This window comes from Larimichthys crocea, chromosome IX (genome assembly GCF_000972845.2).
Source record: "Larimichthys crocea isolate SSNF chromosome IX, L_crocea_2.0, whole genome shotgun sequence".
NCBI classification, from domain to species: domain Eukaryota; kingdom Metazoa; phylum Chordata; class Actinopteri; family Sciaenidae; genus Larimichthys; species Larimichthys crocea.
This window is the reverse complement of record NC_040019.1, coordinates 2,146,895-2,161,814: the sequence shown is the minus strand read 5'-3', so window position 1 is coordinate 2,161,814 and position 14,920 is coordinate 2,146,895. Positions and strand designations below refer to the sequence as shown.

Here is a 14,920-nt window from a genome sequence, read left to right as displayed (position 1 = left end):
TTATAACTGTTGTGACAGGTTATTGGTTAAAAATATCTAGTGAGTGAATATTTATTATAGATAGACATGTCTTATTAGTAATTAACTTAAAAGACTTAAAATAATAATCAACCAAATCAATCAAAAACAGCTTAAATGATGGAGATAAATCTTGAAAATGTACATTTATGGATGTGAAACTTCCCAAATAAAATATAAAGGTTGACAATAACACATAGTTTCTTTTCTTTGTATTCAAAATAGGTAATAATGTTGAGAAAAAAGGGCAATTCTTGCCACGATCTTACCTCATCCAGCTCCTTGAGCGACTGGCCTACATTTCCCACAACCCCCTTCTTCTCCCCTCCCACGAAAATAACGCGTCATGAGAAACATGGCGGATTAGTGTGTGTGTGCATGGGGTCCGCTACTTGCCAGACGGTCGTCGACAAATGAAAAGCTCATTTCTGACAGAAAGCGACTTTTTCTTCAACAGGTAGGTGTCCTGACAGGTTAATAACTCGCGTGGACGTGATAAAATGATAAAAGCTCGTGTTTGTATTAACACAAAGGCAGGTTAAAGTGCGGGAGACTCAGGTACTAAAAGTGTTGACATGCGAAGCTTTGTGCACTTTTACGTTTGTTTTCTGTGTTTCTGTGTTTCTGCTGATCAAACCTCTGCTGGTTAAAGTCTCCGGTTTCCACCTCTGTCAAATAATATGAATGTGTCACTGCTGCAGGACTTAACATGACAGTTTCTTCAGGTTTTGCAGCAGTAATACATTCATATCACAGTCATTTTACATTAGATTAAATATACTTTATTCATCCCACCATGGGGAAATGTACTTGTTACAGCAGCAGAGGAAAGTGTAGCATTAGACCTGTTAAAAAAAAAACCAACCTTTCTGTTATTTTATTTTAAAGGCAATTGCTGTCATTCCCATTCTCCAAGCTGTGGAATGACCAGATATACAATTATTTAGATTTTGGACCATGGGAATGCCTGCCTCATGAGCCATGAAGTTTTAATGTTTATTTTTGTCAAAAAAGTCTGACATTTTGACACATTTTTGCCTCATAACTTCACTACCAAGCAGCCGCCCCGTGTGTGGAGGCTTTAGTCCTCGCTGCAGCCGGCCCCGGTTCGAATCATTCAAACATTTGGCCACATTTTGCCTCATAACTTCACTACCATTAGTCATAGTGCGTTATGAGAAGTGCCACATGAAAGCTGATTAAATTTCCTATAAGGTGATACCCAATACAGTAGTAATCTAGACAGCGGCCGCCCCGTGTGTGGAGGCTTTAGTCCTTGCTGCAGCTGGCCCTGGTTCGAATCCCGCATCGGACGGCCATTTACTGCGTGTTACTCCCCCTCTCTCTGCTTCCAGTCTATCTTCAGCTGTACTATCAATAAAGGCATAAAAGGCCAAAAAAATAATCTTTTAAAAAAAAAGCAGCCGCCCCGTGTGTGGAGGCTTTAGTCCTCGCTGCAGCCGGCCCCGGGTTTGAATCCGGCATCGGACGGCTAATGTACCGCATGTCACTCCCCCTCTCTAACTTCACTACCATTAGTCATAGAGCATTATGAGAGGTGCCACATGAAAGCTGATGAAATTTCCTATAAGGTGATACCCAATACATAATACATAATCTAGACAGTCATAGTTGTCTTTAAAGCAAAAATGTGTACATTGGGGGCGGTCGGTAGCGTAGTGGGTTAAGCAGCCGCCCCGTGTGTGGAGGCTTTAGTCCTCGCTGCAGCTGGCCACGGTTCGAATCCCGCATCGGACGGCTAATGTACCGCGTGTCACTCCCCCTCTCTCTGCTTCCTGTCTATCTTCAGCTGTACTATCAATAAAGGCATAAAAGGCCAAAAAAATCATCTTTAAAAAAAAAAAAAGTCTGACATTTTGCCACATTTTGCCTCATAACTTCACTATCATTAGTCATAGAGCATTATGAGAGGTGCCACATGAAAGCTGGCGAAATTTCCTATAAGGTGATACCCAATACAGTAGTAATCTAGACAGTCATAGTTGTCTTTGAAGCAACAATGTGTACATTGGGGTGGTCAGTAGCGTAGTGGGTTAAGCAGCCGCCCCGTGTGTGGAGGCTTTAGTCCTTGCTGCAGCCGGCCCCGGTTCGAATCCCGCATCGGACGGCCGATGTACCGCGTGTCACTCCCCCTCTCTCTGCCCCCTGCTTCCTGTCTATCTTCAGCTGTCCTATCAATAAAGGCATAAAAGGCCAAAAAAATCATCTTTAAAAAAAAAAAAAGTCTGACATTTTGCCACATTTTGCCTCATAACTTCACTATCATTAGTCATAGAGCATTATGAGAGATGCCACATGAAAGCTGACGAGATTTCCTATAATGTGATACCCAATACAGTAGTAATCTAGACAGTCATAAGTCAAAAATGTGTACAACAAAGTGCTGCACAACAAGATAAAACACAATAAATAAACAAAAGAAACACAATAAAAACATGAAGTATACAATAGAAAGATAAAAAAAACAATAAAGTCAAATAAAATAAATAAAAAAGCACTACACGCACAAGATAAAATAAATAAAATGAAAATAAGTAAATAAAAATATGCATGTGTACACATATCTATCTATCTATCTATCTATCTATCTATCGACCACAATAACATTCATAGAAGGAATAAGACAATAGTGCAGAGCAAAGGATGTTAAAATGAATATGGTTTATGTAGCAGGCTGCTTTATGAACATGAGTTAGGTAGATGTGACAGTATATACACATTGAACAGCATGTGGAGCTTGTGTATAGAGTGGCAAACTGAAGGCAGCTGTCGTAGTTCGATCCCGGGCTCCTCCAGTCTGCATGTCGAAGTGTCCTTGGGCAAGATACTGAACCCCAAATGAATGGGTGAATGAGCTATGTAGTGTGCATCTAGAAAGGCGATATAAAAGTACATGATTGCAAGTGTAAGTTTGATATTTTCTATTCTGTACTGACCACAAACCGAGTATTTTAAATTACTTCAAAGTCAAAGAATCTAAATCACCTGGCAGAAAGTTGGTTTCAATTGGTTGTCAGCTTTGACTTCCTGTGTGTTTTGTTTTGTTTTTTCAGGTCAAAATGTTTCGACGGTCAAGATTTAGCATTCGGCCCAATGTTGCGACAGCAGGAAGAGCAACAGCAGCAGCAGCAGCAGCACCTCAGGACGCCCCCTCAGTGAGCCAGGAGTCCAGTGAGACCCTCAAAGACACCAATGAGAGCAGCACTGCTACTGCTGTGACAGATAACAAGTCTGCTGGGACACCGGAAAAACCTGCAGGCCCAGCGTGAGTAACAACCAATAAACAGCCTCCGTATTGTATTTTACTTCTGCTAACTTTGTTATGTATAACAACTATTCTTTCGAATGTTTAGGGATGGTAATGACCAAAATGGGGAAGGTACCAGCTCCTCGGCAGCAGTCCAGAGGAGGAAGCGGTTTGCTATCAAGCCCAAAGTGGCCCCAGGTCGCCCCTCCGCTCTTGCTCGGACGCCAAAGTCCCCCGCCAAGGCAGTTTCCGAAACTCCCATTGAAGTCTCTGCCTCAGACCATGAGAAGCCAACGACATCTGGCCAAACTGAGACTACACCGGCCCCTCAGGGACTCCAGTCCCCAAGGCGACGGAGGCTTTCAGAAGAGAGCAAGCAGCTCAAAGTGCAACCTAAACCCATCCTTACCCCTTCTGACAGTTCAGGACCTTCAGCTGTTCCTCCAGACCTCCAAACCCATCTACCAGAGGACAGCAGCAAACCGTTAGAAAGCACGTCAGGTTGTGAAGTTAAAGACGTTCCTTCCAGACTACCAGATAAAATCCCCCTATCTCTGCCAGACAAAGAAGCTATTGAGTTATCAGAGAAAGCCAAAACTCTGGTGTCCTCCAAGTACGGGCTTTCACTGTCACCTCCTGCGCTCTCTCTGAGTAGACTCCTGAATAACCCATCAGACTTACAGAGGCTCGCAAAGGCACGAAAGCTCAGAGAGTTGCTCAGAGAGGAGATGCACAAAGAGAAGGTGAGCTTTCTACTTACTGCTTGCATGCTAATGAGATTTATCTCTACTAATTACATGAAATGCGTGTTATCATTTGACAGAAAAAGAAGAAAGCTGTGTCACGTGTGAAGGAGTTTACTTTAGATCCTGCCAAAATGACCATGAGGGACCTTATCCGTTATCTACCAGTGTCTAACCCCATGACGTAAGAGTCTCCTCTGCAACTGAGTAAACCTTTACCCCATGAGATAATGTTTTCTATTGATTATTCTGGATCTTATTTGACAAACATGTTTGTGTTTTCTTGCCTTCTGTGACTGCAATTTTCCAGATCTAGTTTAGAAGATGCAGCTCCAGAGAATGAGACTGTGGTCCCTCCTTCTCCAGGAAGAGAAGAGTACGTTTATATCATCATCTTTCTAAAATCTCGTTCCTGTAGACATCAATCAGCAGTAGTTTGTATAATGCGTGCATACCAGCTTCCTCTTACATTATGTTTGCATTGTAATCCCTACAGGTCACCAGAGAGAGCACAGGAACCTAAAGCCCCCCCTAAAATTGGAAGCCCCAGAGAGGAGGAAGAGGCGGTGGCGGCGGCAGCAGTGGCAGAGGGAGAGGAAGAGGAAGAGGAGGATGAAGAAGCGCTCATGGTTCCTCAGGTCAAAGTAGCAGAGGATGGCTCGCTGATCATTGATGAAGAGAGGTCAGTGGACATGATAGAAACTGACTAACAACATCTACAAATGCATCCCTAACATCCCCCAGAGATGATTTTTCCTCTTAACATAAACATTGATATCATATCCTCTGAACTGTCTCTCAGCTTGACAGTGGAAGTCCTGCGAGCCAAAGGTCCAAACCCGGCTCAGGATCGAGACCCCATCTTTGAGCGTGGCTCCACTACAACTTACTCGAGCTTCAGGAAAGGGACCTATTCGAAACCCTGGTCCAGTGAAGGTATAACTGATAGATAATCATAAAATGATTAGAGCACACATTTTGCTCCGATGCCTCGTTCATATCTTGGTTGTTTGCTGTTTTCCACCAGAGACAGACATGTTCTTCCTGGCAATTAGCATGGTGGGGACAGACTTTTCCATGATTTGTCAACTGTTTCCTCACAGAGCTCGATCGGAGATAAAGGTCAGTGATGGATACAGATATACATATGTTTATAAAACACGGTATGATTAAGCAACGCCCCTGCCTAAAAACACAATGCGTGTTAACTGCATTGATTTAAACTTTCAGAACAAATTCAAAAAGGAAGAGCGAGAGAATGCCTGGAGGATTGACAAAGCTTTCAGTAAGTACTGAGTAGGACATAATGTTTTATAACTTTAAATGATTAATGTTCCCTGTGCTATCCCTTTTATATTTTTTGATGCAACATTTGCTGCTCATTGTCTCGTAGGAGAAAGGCGCAAACTGGATATAGAGTATTTTTCTAAGCTGCTAGAGAAGATTCTAGAAGTTCAGAAAAACAGGAAGAAACTCAAGTCACTCGCTGACAAGAACTCCCCCAGGAAGCACAAGAAAAAGTCAAAGGGTAACTGAGGTACAGATATAAAATGGTTCTCCCCGAGTTTGTCTCAGTCAAATAATCCTTATGTGTTCTTATTCCCTCTATAGGCAAAAAAGCAGCAAAGAACCTGAGTGATGTGGAGGAGGAGGATGAGGAAGATGAGAACGAAATGCCTGACTTGGAGGAGGGGGAGAAGGAGAATGAGGGAGGAACTCCTGTTTCGAAGCCGAAGAGGAAACGCAAAAGAAAGACGGCCTCGACTGAGGAACCAGATGACAAGAAAAACAAAACGGGTGAAAAAAGTAATGAACAAGGTACAGGAGCTTTCAGTTATTTAAGGAAAATTGTCTTCTTTCTCAAAGTCATCGTAGTTTTTTTTACATGGCCCTTGTTCATTGTTGTAGCTCAGTTTGTTTTGTGTTTGCTCAGATGAGGTCTGCATACCCGAAGACGCAGAGGCAGCACTTCCCGAGGACCGTGCAAATTCAGACATGTAATCAAACTTTAAAAATGTTCTTTTGGATAAAAGTGTTCTTCATGCATTTCCAGTTGTCATTTAAACTCTCTTATTTCGTCCTAATAATCAGGCCTGAAAAGACGCAGGATGTAGATGCAGCCAAGGACACCACAATTAAGCCAGCTAAGCTCTCACGAGGCAGAGCGCCAAAACCACTGCTGCCTTTAGGCCGGAAGTGGGGTAAAAAGGCCCCACCACCCTCTACGAAGGCCAAAGACGATGTGTCAGATAAAGGGGACGAGAGTGTGAGTGACGGAGCCTCAAAGGAACAGGTTATTATTTCAGTTTCATCATCAGATCTTTCTACACATTGCTACTTTTCCTTACTGAAAGTTATAATATCCTTTATAGGTAAGTAAAGATGCAGCTAGTAAGAGGAAGTCAGACAATGATGACATTTCATCTGAGGAAGAGGATGCCACCGTTCAACCTCCGAAACCTACCAGGTACAAAATGTTTTTCGTATATTTCATGACTTCCATTTTAACAGTGTATCTAGAAACGTTCCCACTCCCAATTCCCACAGAAAATACTCCAGATATAATAAGTGAGTGGTTCATCAGTTTGTAATTGCGTTTTTTTTTTAGGTATGGAAGAGTGCCCAAACCCACCAAGCCCTTGACTTACCCTGCCAAAGAGGATGCACACTCCTCTGCATCTGAAACCACTCCTGCCTCACCAGCGGGGTCCACCGCTGTCGCTGCCAAGCCGAAAATCAAATGCACAGCCAAGAGGGGAAGATCATCAAAGCTACAATCAACCCAAGAGTCCAAAAAGCCCAAATTGGTCACCCTCAGGGCTTCTCAGTCAGAAGACAGTGATGAGGAGAACGAAAAGCAGTGGGAGGAAGAAGAGGTGGAGGAAGAGCAACACCCTGCGTGCAGCTTCAGTAAGGACGGCACTGCCCCTGCGTTCGTGCCCGCCAGCCTGCGCTCGCCACGTCCTGTAATTTCAGAAGTGGAAGAGACTATGGAGGAGGTATGAAAAACTGTTTCCCCATCAGGTCTTGCACAGATACATTCCACCCATTATTTTATTTTTGCATAATTCTTATAACAATCATTTTTTGTGTTATTTTTTTTTTGCATTTGTTTTTATTTGTGCATGGTTTTGCATTCAAATCATTCAAGCCCTTCACTCTGACTCCCCCCCTCCCAATCCCACACATAGCTTGATATCTTGGCCAATATGCCTGATGTGTTGGGCATCTCCCAAGATGCTATGTGCCCTGATGCCTCTTGCGAGCTGGCACAAAATGAGGCTGGCACTGTTGAACCATGTGAACATCAGCTGGACCTCCTGGTCGTAAGTGTCTTATTCTAAAATGTAGCACTAGTGAAATTAAATCCTTATCCCCAGTTACACTCCTAATTTTAATATAATTTCTGAGATCTATTTTAAAAAGTCTGCGTGATCTATCTGCATAGTTTTATATATAAAAGGGTCACCATTGATTTAATACAACCTTATTTTCATCCAGATTTTTGTGTCTATAAAATGACAAAGAAGTGTAACTGGGGCTACCGTATTCACAAGTAGTGTGGCTTATATTTGAAGCTTTTGATATGGCTTAAATATTTGTTTCCCTTGCAGGATGTTATAGACTTCCTTTCTTCAGAACACCCAGAAGGTATGTTGAAGAAGTATTCTGTGTGGCACTCATGTAACCTTATTGAGATGGTCTCAAAGTATTCATTATTGGGGTTCTTTTTGGTTTAAGTAACTGAGGATGAGAGCTACAATGAGGCTGCTCAAACCCTGTTGACCATCGGCAACTTGGCTCACCTCGCTCAGCCAACTCAGAATGAAACAGCCATACAAGATCACACAACAGGTTTGAGACAGAAGTCATTCCTTACATTGAAACTTGATTTTTATTTCTTTTAGATTACAGCAAATTTCAAAATGTGCCGTTGTGTTTAATTGCAGAGATACCGTCAGTCACTGTGGATGAAACAAGCCAACACCAAGAAGTTGAGATTGCACCAAAGCCTGCTGTGCAAGAGGAAAACAGTGCCATGTCTGCAATTTCTTGTCAAGTAGTCACAGAAACATTAGAAAATGTTGCCACTGTGGAGCCACAAAACAGCACAACAGACACCGTTGACATGCCTATTCTTGAAACAAGTGATCAGAGGACTGCTCCTGAGATGGACCCTACCCCTCAATTGCAGTCAACTCCCGAGAGGTCAAAGACAAATTCTCCACAAACCAGGAGAGGTCGCTTATCTAAGTTGAAACCAAAACCTAACCTAGGCCAGTCCTCACGGACTGCAAAATCCCGACCAGAGGCATCAACAGAGAGGACGGTTGTAGAGAGCCACACAGTTGCTCCCGACCTTTCTCAAACCACTGAGACTCTATCAGCTGCTGATGAAACCTCTAAGACAGCAGACAGTAGTCAACAATTGTCAAAAGAAGACATTTCTTGTGTTGAAATTAAACTTGCAGAAGAGCCATCTGGAAGTCAGATTGTTGTTGCTGCGACATCAGATCAGAGTATCTTGGAAAACCAAAGTCCAAACCAAAGTTTGGAACAGGGCACCGGAAACTCCACCAGAGAGTCCACAGATAAAATGCTGACCTCTCCTGTTGGGACAACTAAGAGTAGTTGTAGTGATCTGGTGCCATCTGAGACAGGCTTGCAAGGGACAATAATAGATTCAGCTCCAGTTCAGCAGAGTAGTGACCATCCTACTTCATGCATTACACCTGTAGAAGATTTACCTGTCAGTCAGAAAGAAGAGAGTGAAGACACTTCTACCCGACAGACCAGGAGGAGCAGATTTCCGAAAGTCAAACCCAAACCCAACCTAGCACATGCGTCGAGAACTGTCCATTCTAAACCCCAAACCATAAAAGACGCCATAGAGAAAGACTCTAGTCCAACTCCAAAGCCCAAATTACATGAAAAAACAATAGCAGAGGTTGAAGCAGAACCAACTTGCAGTCAAATCACTGGTCCCACTTCAGATTTGATACCATTGTTGGATTTAGGTTCTACTCTTACACCCTCAGCTGAGGAGAAAAAGACAGATGTCGGAGTTCTTGGACCGGTAGAATCAAGTGCAGCAACATCAGATCAGATTGCCTCAGAAAACCAAAACTTCTTTCAATCTAGTATGGAACAAGCCTCTAGAGACACAAGGACACCACCTGAGTCAACAGAAGAAAAACTGATGTCTCATGATGGGGAAGCCCAGAGCACTGATAGTAATTTGCTGACATCTGACTCACCAGAATCACAAGTTGGACAACTTGGGCCAAACATAGACTCAGCCACAGTCCAAGCAAGCAGCGATCATCCTTCTCCATGTTTTACACATGTTAAAGAGTTACCTGTCAGTCAGAAAGAAGAGCATGAAGTTGCATCTACTTCCCAGACAAGGAGAGGTCAGTTACAGAAAGTTAAACCCAAACCCAACTTACTACAGACAAGATCTGTGCGGTCCAGACCTCAAACCACAAAAAACACTGAAACACAGATGCAGCTCATGGAGAAACCCTCCAGCCCACCTTTAAGGTCTGAAACCACTGACGGCACAATAGCAGAAGCACAGACAACTTGCAGTACCACCTCTTCTGAAAAACCATCCCAAATTCAAACAACTGCCCCTTCTTCAGTTTCAGTACCATCACTAAAATCATGCCCTACTCATGAACCCACAGAGGAATTATCTTCAACAGAAGGCTGCAGGACAGAAGGAAGTGCTCTAGACTCAAGCTCAGAGGCCCCAGAACAAAATGTACCTCAAAGAAGGCGACGCTTTCCCAAGGTCAAACCCAAACCCAATTTAGGATCCTCCACTAGAATTTCGCAGACAAAACTACAGACAACTGATGTCAGTAAACCATTAGAACAGTGCCATATGGACACCTCTTCAAATGTAACCGCAGTACAACAGGCCATGGACAATAACGATGCACAAACAGAACTGAAACTCGCAGCGAAAGACAGTGAGCACTTGACATCAACAAGTTCTTCGTTACATACCGAACTTCTCAGCTCAACAAAGTTAGGACCTGCAGAGTCAGAGAAGTCACAAGATGACACAAAAGACAGTGAGCACTTGACATCAACAAGTTCTTTGTTACATACCGAACTTCTCAGCTCAACAAAGTTAAGACCTGCAGAGTCAGAGAAGTCACCAGACGACACAAAAGACAGTGAGCACTTGACATCAACAAGTTCTTTGTTACATACCGAACTTCTCAGCTCAACAAACTTAGGACCTGCAGAGTCAGAGAAGTCACAAGACGACACAAAAGATGTGGGTACGTCCTCCGATGGTTTCGTCATAGCAACATCTTCGGTTTCTGAGAGTCAGTCTGTGGTGACCGACTCAGTTCCTGAAAATAAGAGCCTTGAGAAACCCACAGCTGAAGGGGAATCTACAGGGGACAAGGTGGAGGCTGGACCTGCTTCACAGGACACGTCCATTACACCTACTGAGTCAAATACCCAACTAACAGCTGCTATTTCAGATGTCCTGCCATCAGAAGACGGTTCAAAAGAGTCAAACATTAAATCTGCTAATACACCGTGCACAGCAGATCCCAAAGAAAAAACTCAACAGCCACGTTCAGAGAATGACTCTGAGGCACAAAGTCCAGCCGTAGTCCAACAGTGTTCTCAAACTACTGAAACTAACTTAACAGCTGCCCAAAGGTAAGAGTGAGTTCTGTCTGCAAAAAGACACAAGTCTTTTTTTACAGTTTGTTTTAATAGTTTCTGTTGTAACAGAGTTTGTTTTCCACTTACAGCACTGATGAGCATAAGTTAGAGTCAAAAGACTCTTCTGAGTCCTCAAGAAAAGCTCCTCCGATTCGTAGAGGCCGGCTTGTTAAACCCAAACCCAATCTGGGACGCAGCAGCCAACCTCCACAACCCAAACAAGTCCAGAATATAAAACAAGCGGAAGAAGGTTTGACACCTTTTTAAAAATAAAAGCTCCGTTACCTTTAAAGAATGCAAAGCAGATCACTTACAGTTTTTGTTTCTCCACAGTTTCTGGTAATCACTCAGAAGATGTGGATGCTTCGATTTCCCACAAACCTGTGTCTGAAATACGACCTGACATCCAAGAACCAGCAGAGGGAGCTGTTGAGCAACACATTATCCCCCCTGTAAATGATGCCGCGTCCTCGCTGGCCTGCATAACACCAGTGATTGAACAACTGAGTCAACAGGACTCCCCTTCAGATGTTGCTGGATCCTCTCTGGGATGTTTGACACAAGTACCTGACAATTCTACACAGGTGAGGTATTAATCAGCATGTGCAGGAGGAGCAATATCATGAGCATTACATGTATCATGACGGTGTCTTTCTGTGTAAGAATTCTTGAGAAGTTTTCTTAATATTAGCCAAACCAACAAGGTTATATCATACAGCAGTAACCCCCAGCTGATATTTCAGGAGTTGCAGTGTGTATGTGAAAAGATTGTTGCAAAATATGGAGAAACAAAACATTTAGATTCAATTTAAAGTGGAAATCGGGAACTCTGGAGCTTTAATGTGTCATTATGCAGTCAGTGTTGATTGCACAGTGTAATGGCTATAGAATAATGACACCGTCCACATGTAGATTGGTTCCCTATAAGCCTCACTTTAACTTCTGTCTATGGCCGGGCACGATGTTTCCCGAGGAAATAAAAGCTCGATTTATGAGCGTTATATTTTTATACAGAAAGACTAAATGGTTGCAGAAAAGCCCGCTGATGTTTTCTGTATGAAGCGTTACTCTCCCATCAACCCCCGCTGCAGTTAGTTGTTTGCCAAACAATAACATTACTCAAACTGTGTTATTACACTGCGGTGCGCATCATAACAATAGCTTTTGCCTGTTCTGCCTGCCTAAATTCAATATAAAAGTGTGACAATTTCAATTTACCCCTTCAGTGAACTGGCTTCTTTCTTAGCTTTTATTCCCAACCCGGTGTTGATAATTTCTTCACAGAGCGATCCAGTTGTTGTGATTGAGTGCATGAAAACTATTAGGCGAGCAAGCAGAAGTCTGAACACTTAAAAGTAGCACAAAGTCACTGCAGCGCTTAACAAGGCAGCGTTGGTCTCAGAAGCTCTCGCCACATTTAACGATTAATCCTCAAATGTCTCTGATTCTACTCGCAGTCCCCGGACGCATCAACATCCGGTACAGAAGTGACCCAAATTCATCCAAGTCTCACAATATTTCCAGACAGTAAGTCAGTCAGAGGTCACCTTCCACTCGGCATCAGTCGACGCTGTATCATGAATTATTGTACACCGCACGCACCATGGTCAAAGCTGAAAAAAAAAAAAACCTCTGTCACTCTCACTCTCAGTGCTGTCGGATCAGGTGCCTTCAGATCCAGATGAACCGTTTTTCATCCTCTCTTTGACTGAAATCCCGGTCTGTCCATCAGGGGAGGTGGTGGACAGCGTGTCTGAGCCCCTCTCTTATCTCCCTGCAACAGATGCATCGGTACAGCAACAGAGGTTGGTACCCACCTTTTTTTTTATCAGCTGGCAGGCGTGGATCTGGCTTATATTTGGCGTCTTAAGTCTTACTCCTCACCCCTCAGCAGTGATCTCGGAGCAGCAGATGGACTTCTCTCTGATGTCGCTGTACCTGCGTCCACGGAGGAGAGTAGTGAAACAGGCCTCGTTGGGTCGGACACAGCTGCACAGATGCATTCGATCGTGGAGAACCCAGTGGATCCACATGGTATAGTAACTTCATTATTCTGTCATTGAATTGAACTAATGATTAACGTCGTGTGAGAAATGATAAACGTGGATTGTTTGTGTCTGTGCAACAGAGAGTTCTTCAGTCCAGCCATCCATGTTAGCAGAGGCTGCAGAGAATGATGACGAGGCTGAACCCCCTCCCTCAAAACAGAGACCAGGAAGAGCCGGTATGCAATAAGATGAACACTAACACACACTCATACACACTCTGAACACTCTGAACACATCTTTTTTTTTTTATCTTTGAACCAGCCAAACTGCAGGTTAAGCCCAAAACTCAAAGGAAGAGACAAGCCAGCAAGGAAGCAGAGTCAACCCCAGCTCAGGACTCAGAGCTTCCTGGACCGTCTGAGGAGCCAAAAGTCATGGATGAGCTCAGCGATGAGCCACAAAAAGAAAGCGGCGATCGCACAGATTTGGAAAAGGAGATCCCGACAGGTGGGAAAGACCCTGAGGATAGCAGCTCAGGAGCACAGACTACAGGGAGGAGGGGGACTAGTAGTCGGAAAAGGTGAGAAAAAAAACTGAAAAGAAATCCTCAATTTTCACATTCAGCGACCATTTGTGATAAAATGTAAATTGCTTTTTACAGAAAACCCAAAAGCTTACATCCTGTCTCTGAGACGAGCATCACAAGCGATTCTGCACCGAACAAACCAGCTTCAAAGGCCAAAACGTCACGTGCTGCAGGTAAACGATCCGCCCGAGCACAGGTACGCTCGCCATCAGACAACCGCTCTCCTACACCCGGTCCAACACAGCCGCCACCGGAGGAAGAAACCCATTCGGCACCCTCTAACACATCCCCGACACAAACGGAGGCGGCCGTCGTACAGACCTCTGAGCACGGCCGACTCTGCTCAGACCCGGCTCCGAGCACTTCTCCATGGACGGCTGAGGTGAGGAGGTCGCACAGGTGGATGGGGGTGGAGGCACGCACCCACATTAGAGATGAGTGCAGCTCATCCTTTGTTCTTCTTTTTGTTTGTAGGTTTCAGCATCCCAGCAAAGTGACAGCCTGGAGAGCAGCTCTATGGAAGAGGAGGAGCCCATGAGCGTGTCTCAATACTTCTTAAGTGACATTTTTACAGAAGTGGAGGAGGGATGAAAGCCATAGAGAGGAGGAGCGAGAGGAGACTTTTTTTTCTTTTAAAGATCTGTTGTATTAAGTTATGTCTGTAAAGGTTAATTTATAACTAAGACTGTTTTGTTCTTGTTGTTTTTGCTGTCAGATGTAATTAACTGAAGCTAAATTTAATATACTGACATGCATTTTCACTTTCACAAGCACTTTGAATATGTACAGTAGTTTCAATTTACTGAATTTTTTTTTAAACAGCCATTAGTTCAAATAACTAAAAACAACTGCTACATCACCAGTTTAACTTAAAGAAGTGTCAGCTTTTCCCCAAGTATTCATTATGTTTCGAGCCTCGGATCCATTCGTTTTGTTGTTTAAAGATATGCGAGCGTGTAAATATTGTACAATAACAAACTGGTTTATGATTTTTCTTTTCTTCCCACGTCTGTTCCGTTAACATAGACCACAAGATTGGTTTCAGGAAAAAAAAAAAAACTGGATTACTTGCAATCATGTACAATTGTTTTTGTGTAATGTTGTGCTAATTTTTAATATGTTCTAAACAAAACATTCTGAAACAAATCTGCTCGTATTACCAAAAAAGGAATTGTCTTTTCATTTCAGTTCGTAGCATTGTAGCAGCCGACTCCATACAGAGCAGAGGTTTGTTCGTCCTTGTACTGTCACACAGCGTTCAGATTATTATGGTTGATACTTGAAATGAGAACACATCATGTGTTATCGACCTTAAGTTTCATTGGTTTATTAAAAGTTCAAATGTGGGATTATGTAAGATCTGAATAAAATATATTCTTCCACCGACACTTGATTTAGTCTTTCATCTACGTGGATGCTGGTTTGCTTTATTCTGAAGATACTGTAAACATTAAAACATTTTCATTATGAAAGTGAACATCAGACATCAACTGTGGCCGTGTCGTCATCAGAGCTGTCTCATTTATTTTTACTTGGCACAGCATTGGCAATGTGTCAGCTGGCAGATTGCGATGTTGTAGAATATTTGTGTCGCCTTTCTTTAATGAAATTGTGCAGTCTG

At 43.2% G+C, this 14,920-nt stretch overlaps 1 protein-coding gene across 4 annotated transcripts; it reads left to right on the top strand.

Annotated features, from left to right (window-relative positions):
* Window positions 1-348: 348 nt before the first annotated feature.
* zgc:162472 (transcription factor TFIIIB component B'' homolog) lies at window positions 349-14,685 on the top strand. Of its 4 annotated transcripts, XM_027282125.1 has the most exons (29): window positions 349-475; window positions 3,093-3,304; window positions 3,393-4,029; window positions 4,110-4,213; window positions 4,340-4,405; window positions 4,526-4,711; window positions 4,832-4,965; window positions 5,057-5,151; window positions 5,260-5,314; window positions 5,423-5,557; window positions 5,641-5,847; window positions 5,963-6,026; window positions 6,121-6,322; window positions 6,402-6,496; window positions 6,638-7,028; window positions 7,221-7,355; window positions 7,644-7,680; window positions 7,771-7,884; window positions 7,980-10,029; window positions 10,135-10,719; window positions 10,815-10,975; window positions 11,059-11,309; window positions 12,183-12,252; window positions 12,377-12,530; window positions 12,617-12,759; window positions 12,854-12,949; window positions 13,035-13,293; window positions 13,375-13,681; window positions 13,774-14,685. In XM_027282125.1, the coding sequence occupies exons 2-29, from the start codon at window positions 3,099-3,101 to the stop codon at window positions 13,888-13,890; spliced, it is 7,056 nt and encodes a 2,351-aa protein (XP_027137926.1). In that variant the 5' UTR covers window positions 349-475; window positions 3,093-3,098; the 3' UTR covers window positions 13,891-14,685. The 4 variants fall into 4 exon arrangements, with proteins under 4 accessions (XP_027137926.1, XP_027137925.1, XP_027137924.1 ...); XM_027282124.1 differs by having other exon boundaries at window positions 7,980-10,719; window positions 12,620-12,759; XM_027282123.1 differs by having other exon boundaries at window positions 7,980-10,719.
* The last annotated feature ends 235 nt before the right edge of the window (window positions 14,686-14,920 follow it).

Excerpts from the sequence above, each read along its gene's own strand:
- zgc:162472 (XM_027282123.1), top strand. The coding sequence starts at position 3,099 with ATGTTTCGACGGTCAAGATTTAGCATTCGGCCCAATGTTGCGACAGCA. Across the intron at positions 5,558-5,640 it reads GCACAAGAAAAAGTCAAAGG|GCAAAAAAGCAGCAAAGAAC; the intron begins GTAACTGAGGTA and ends TTCCCTCTATAG. Across the intron at positions 12,253-12,376 it reads TCTCACAATATTTCCAGACA|TGCTGTCGGATCAGGTGCCT; the intron begins GTAAGTCAGTCA and ends TCTCACTCTCAG.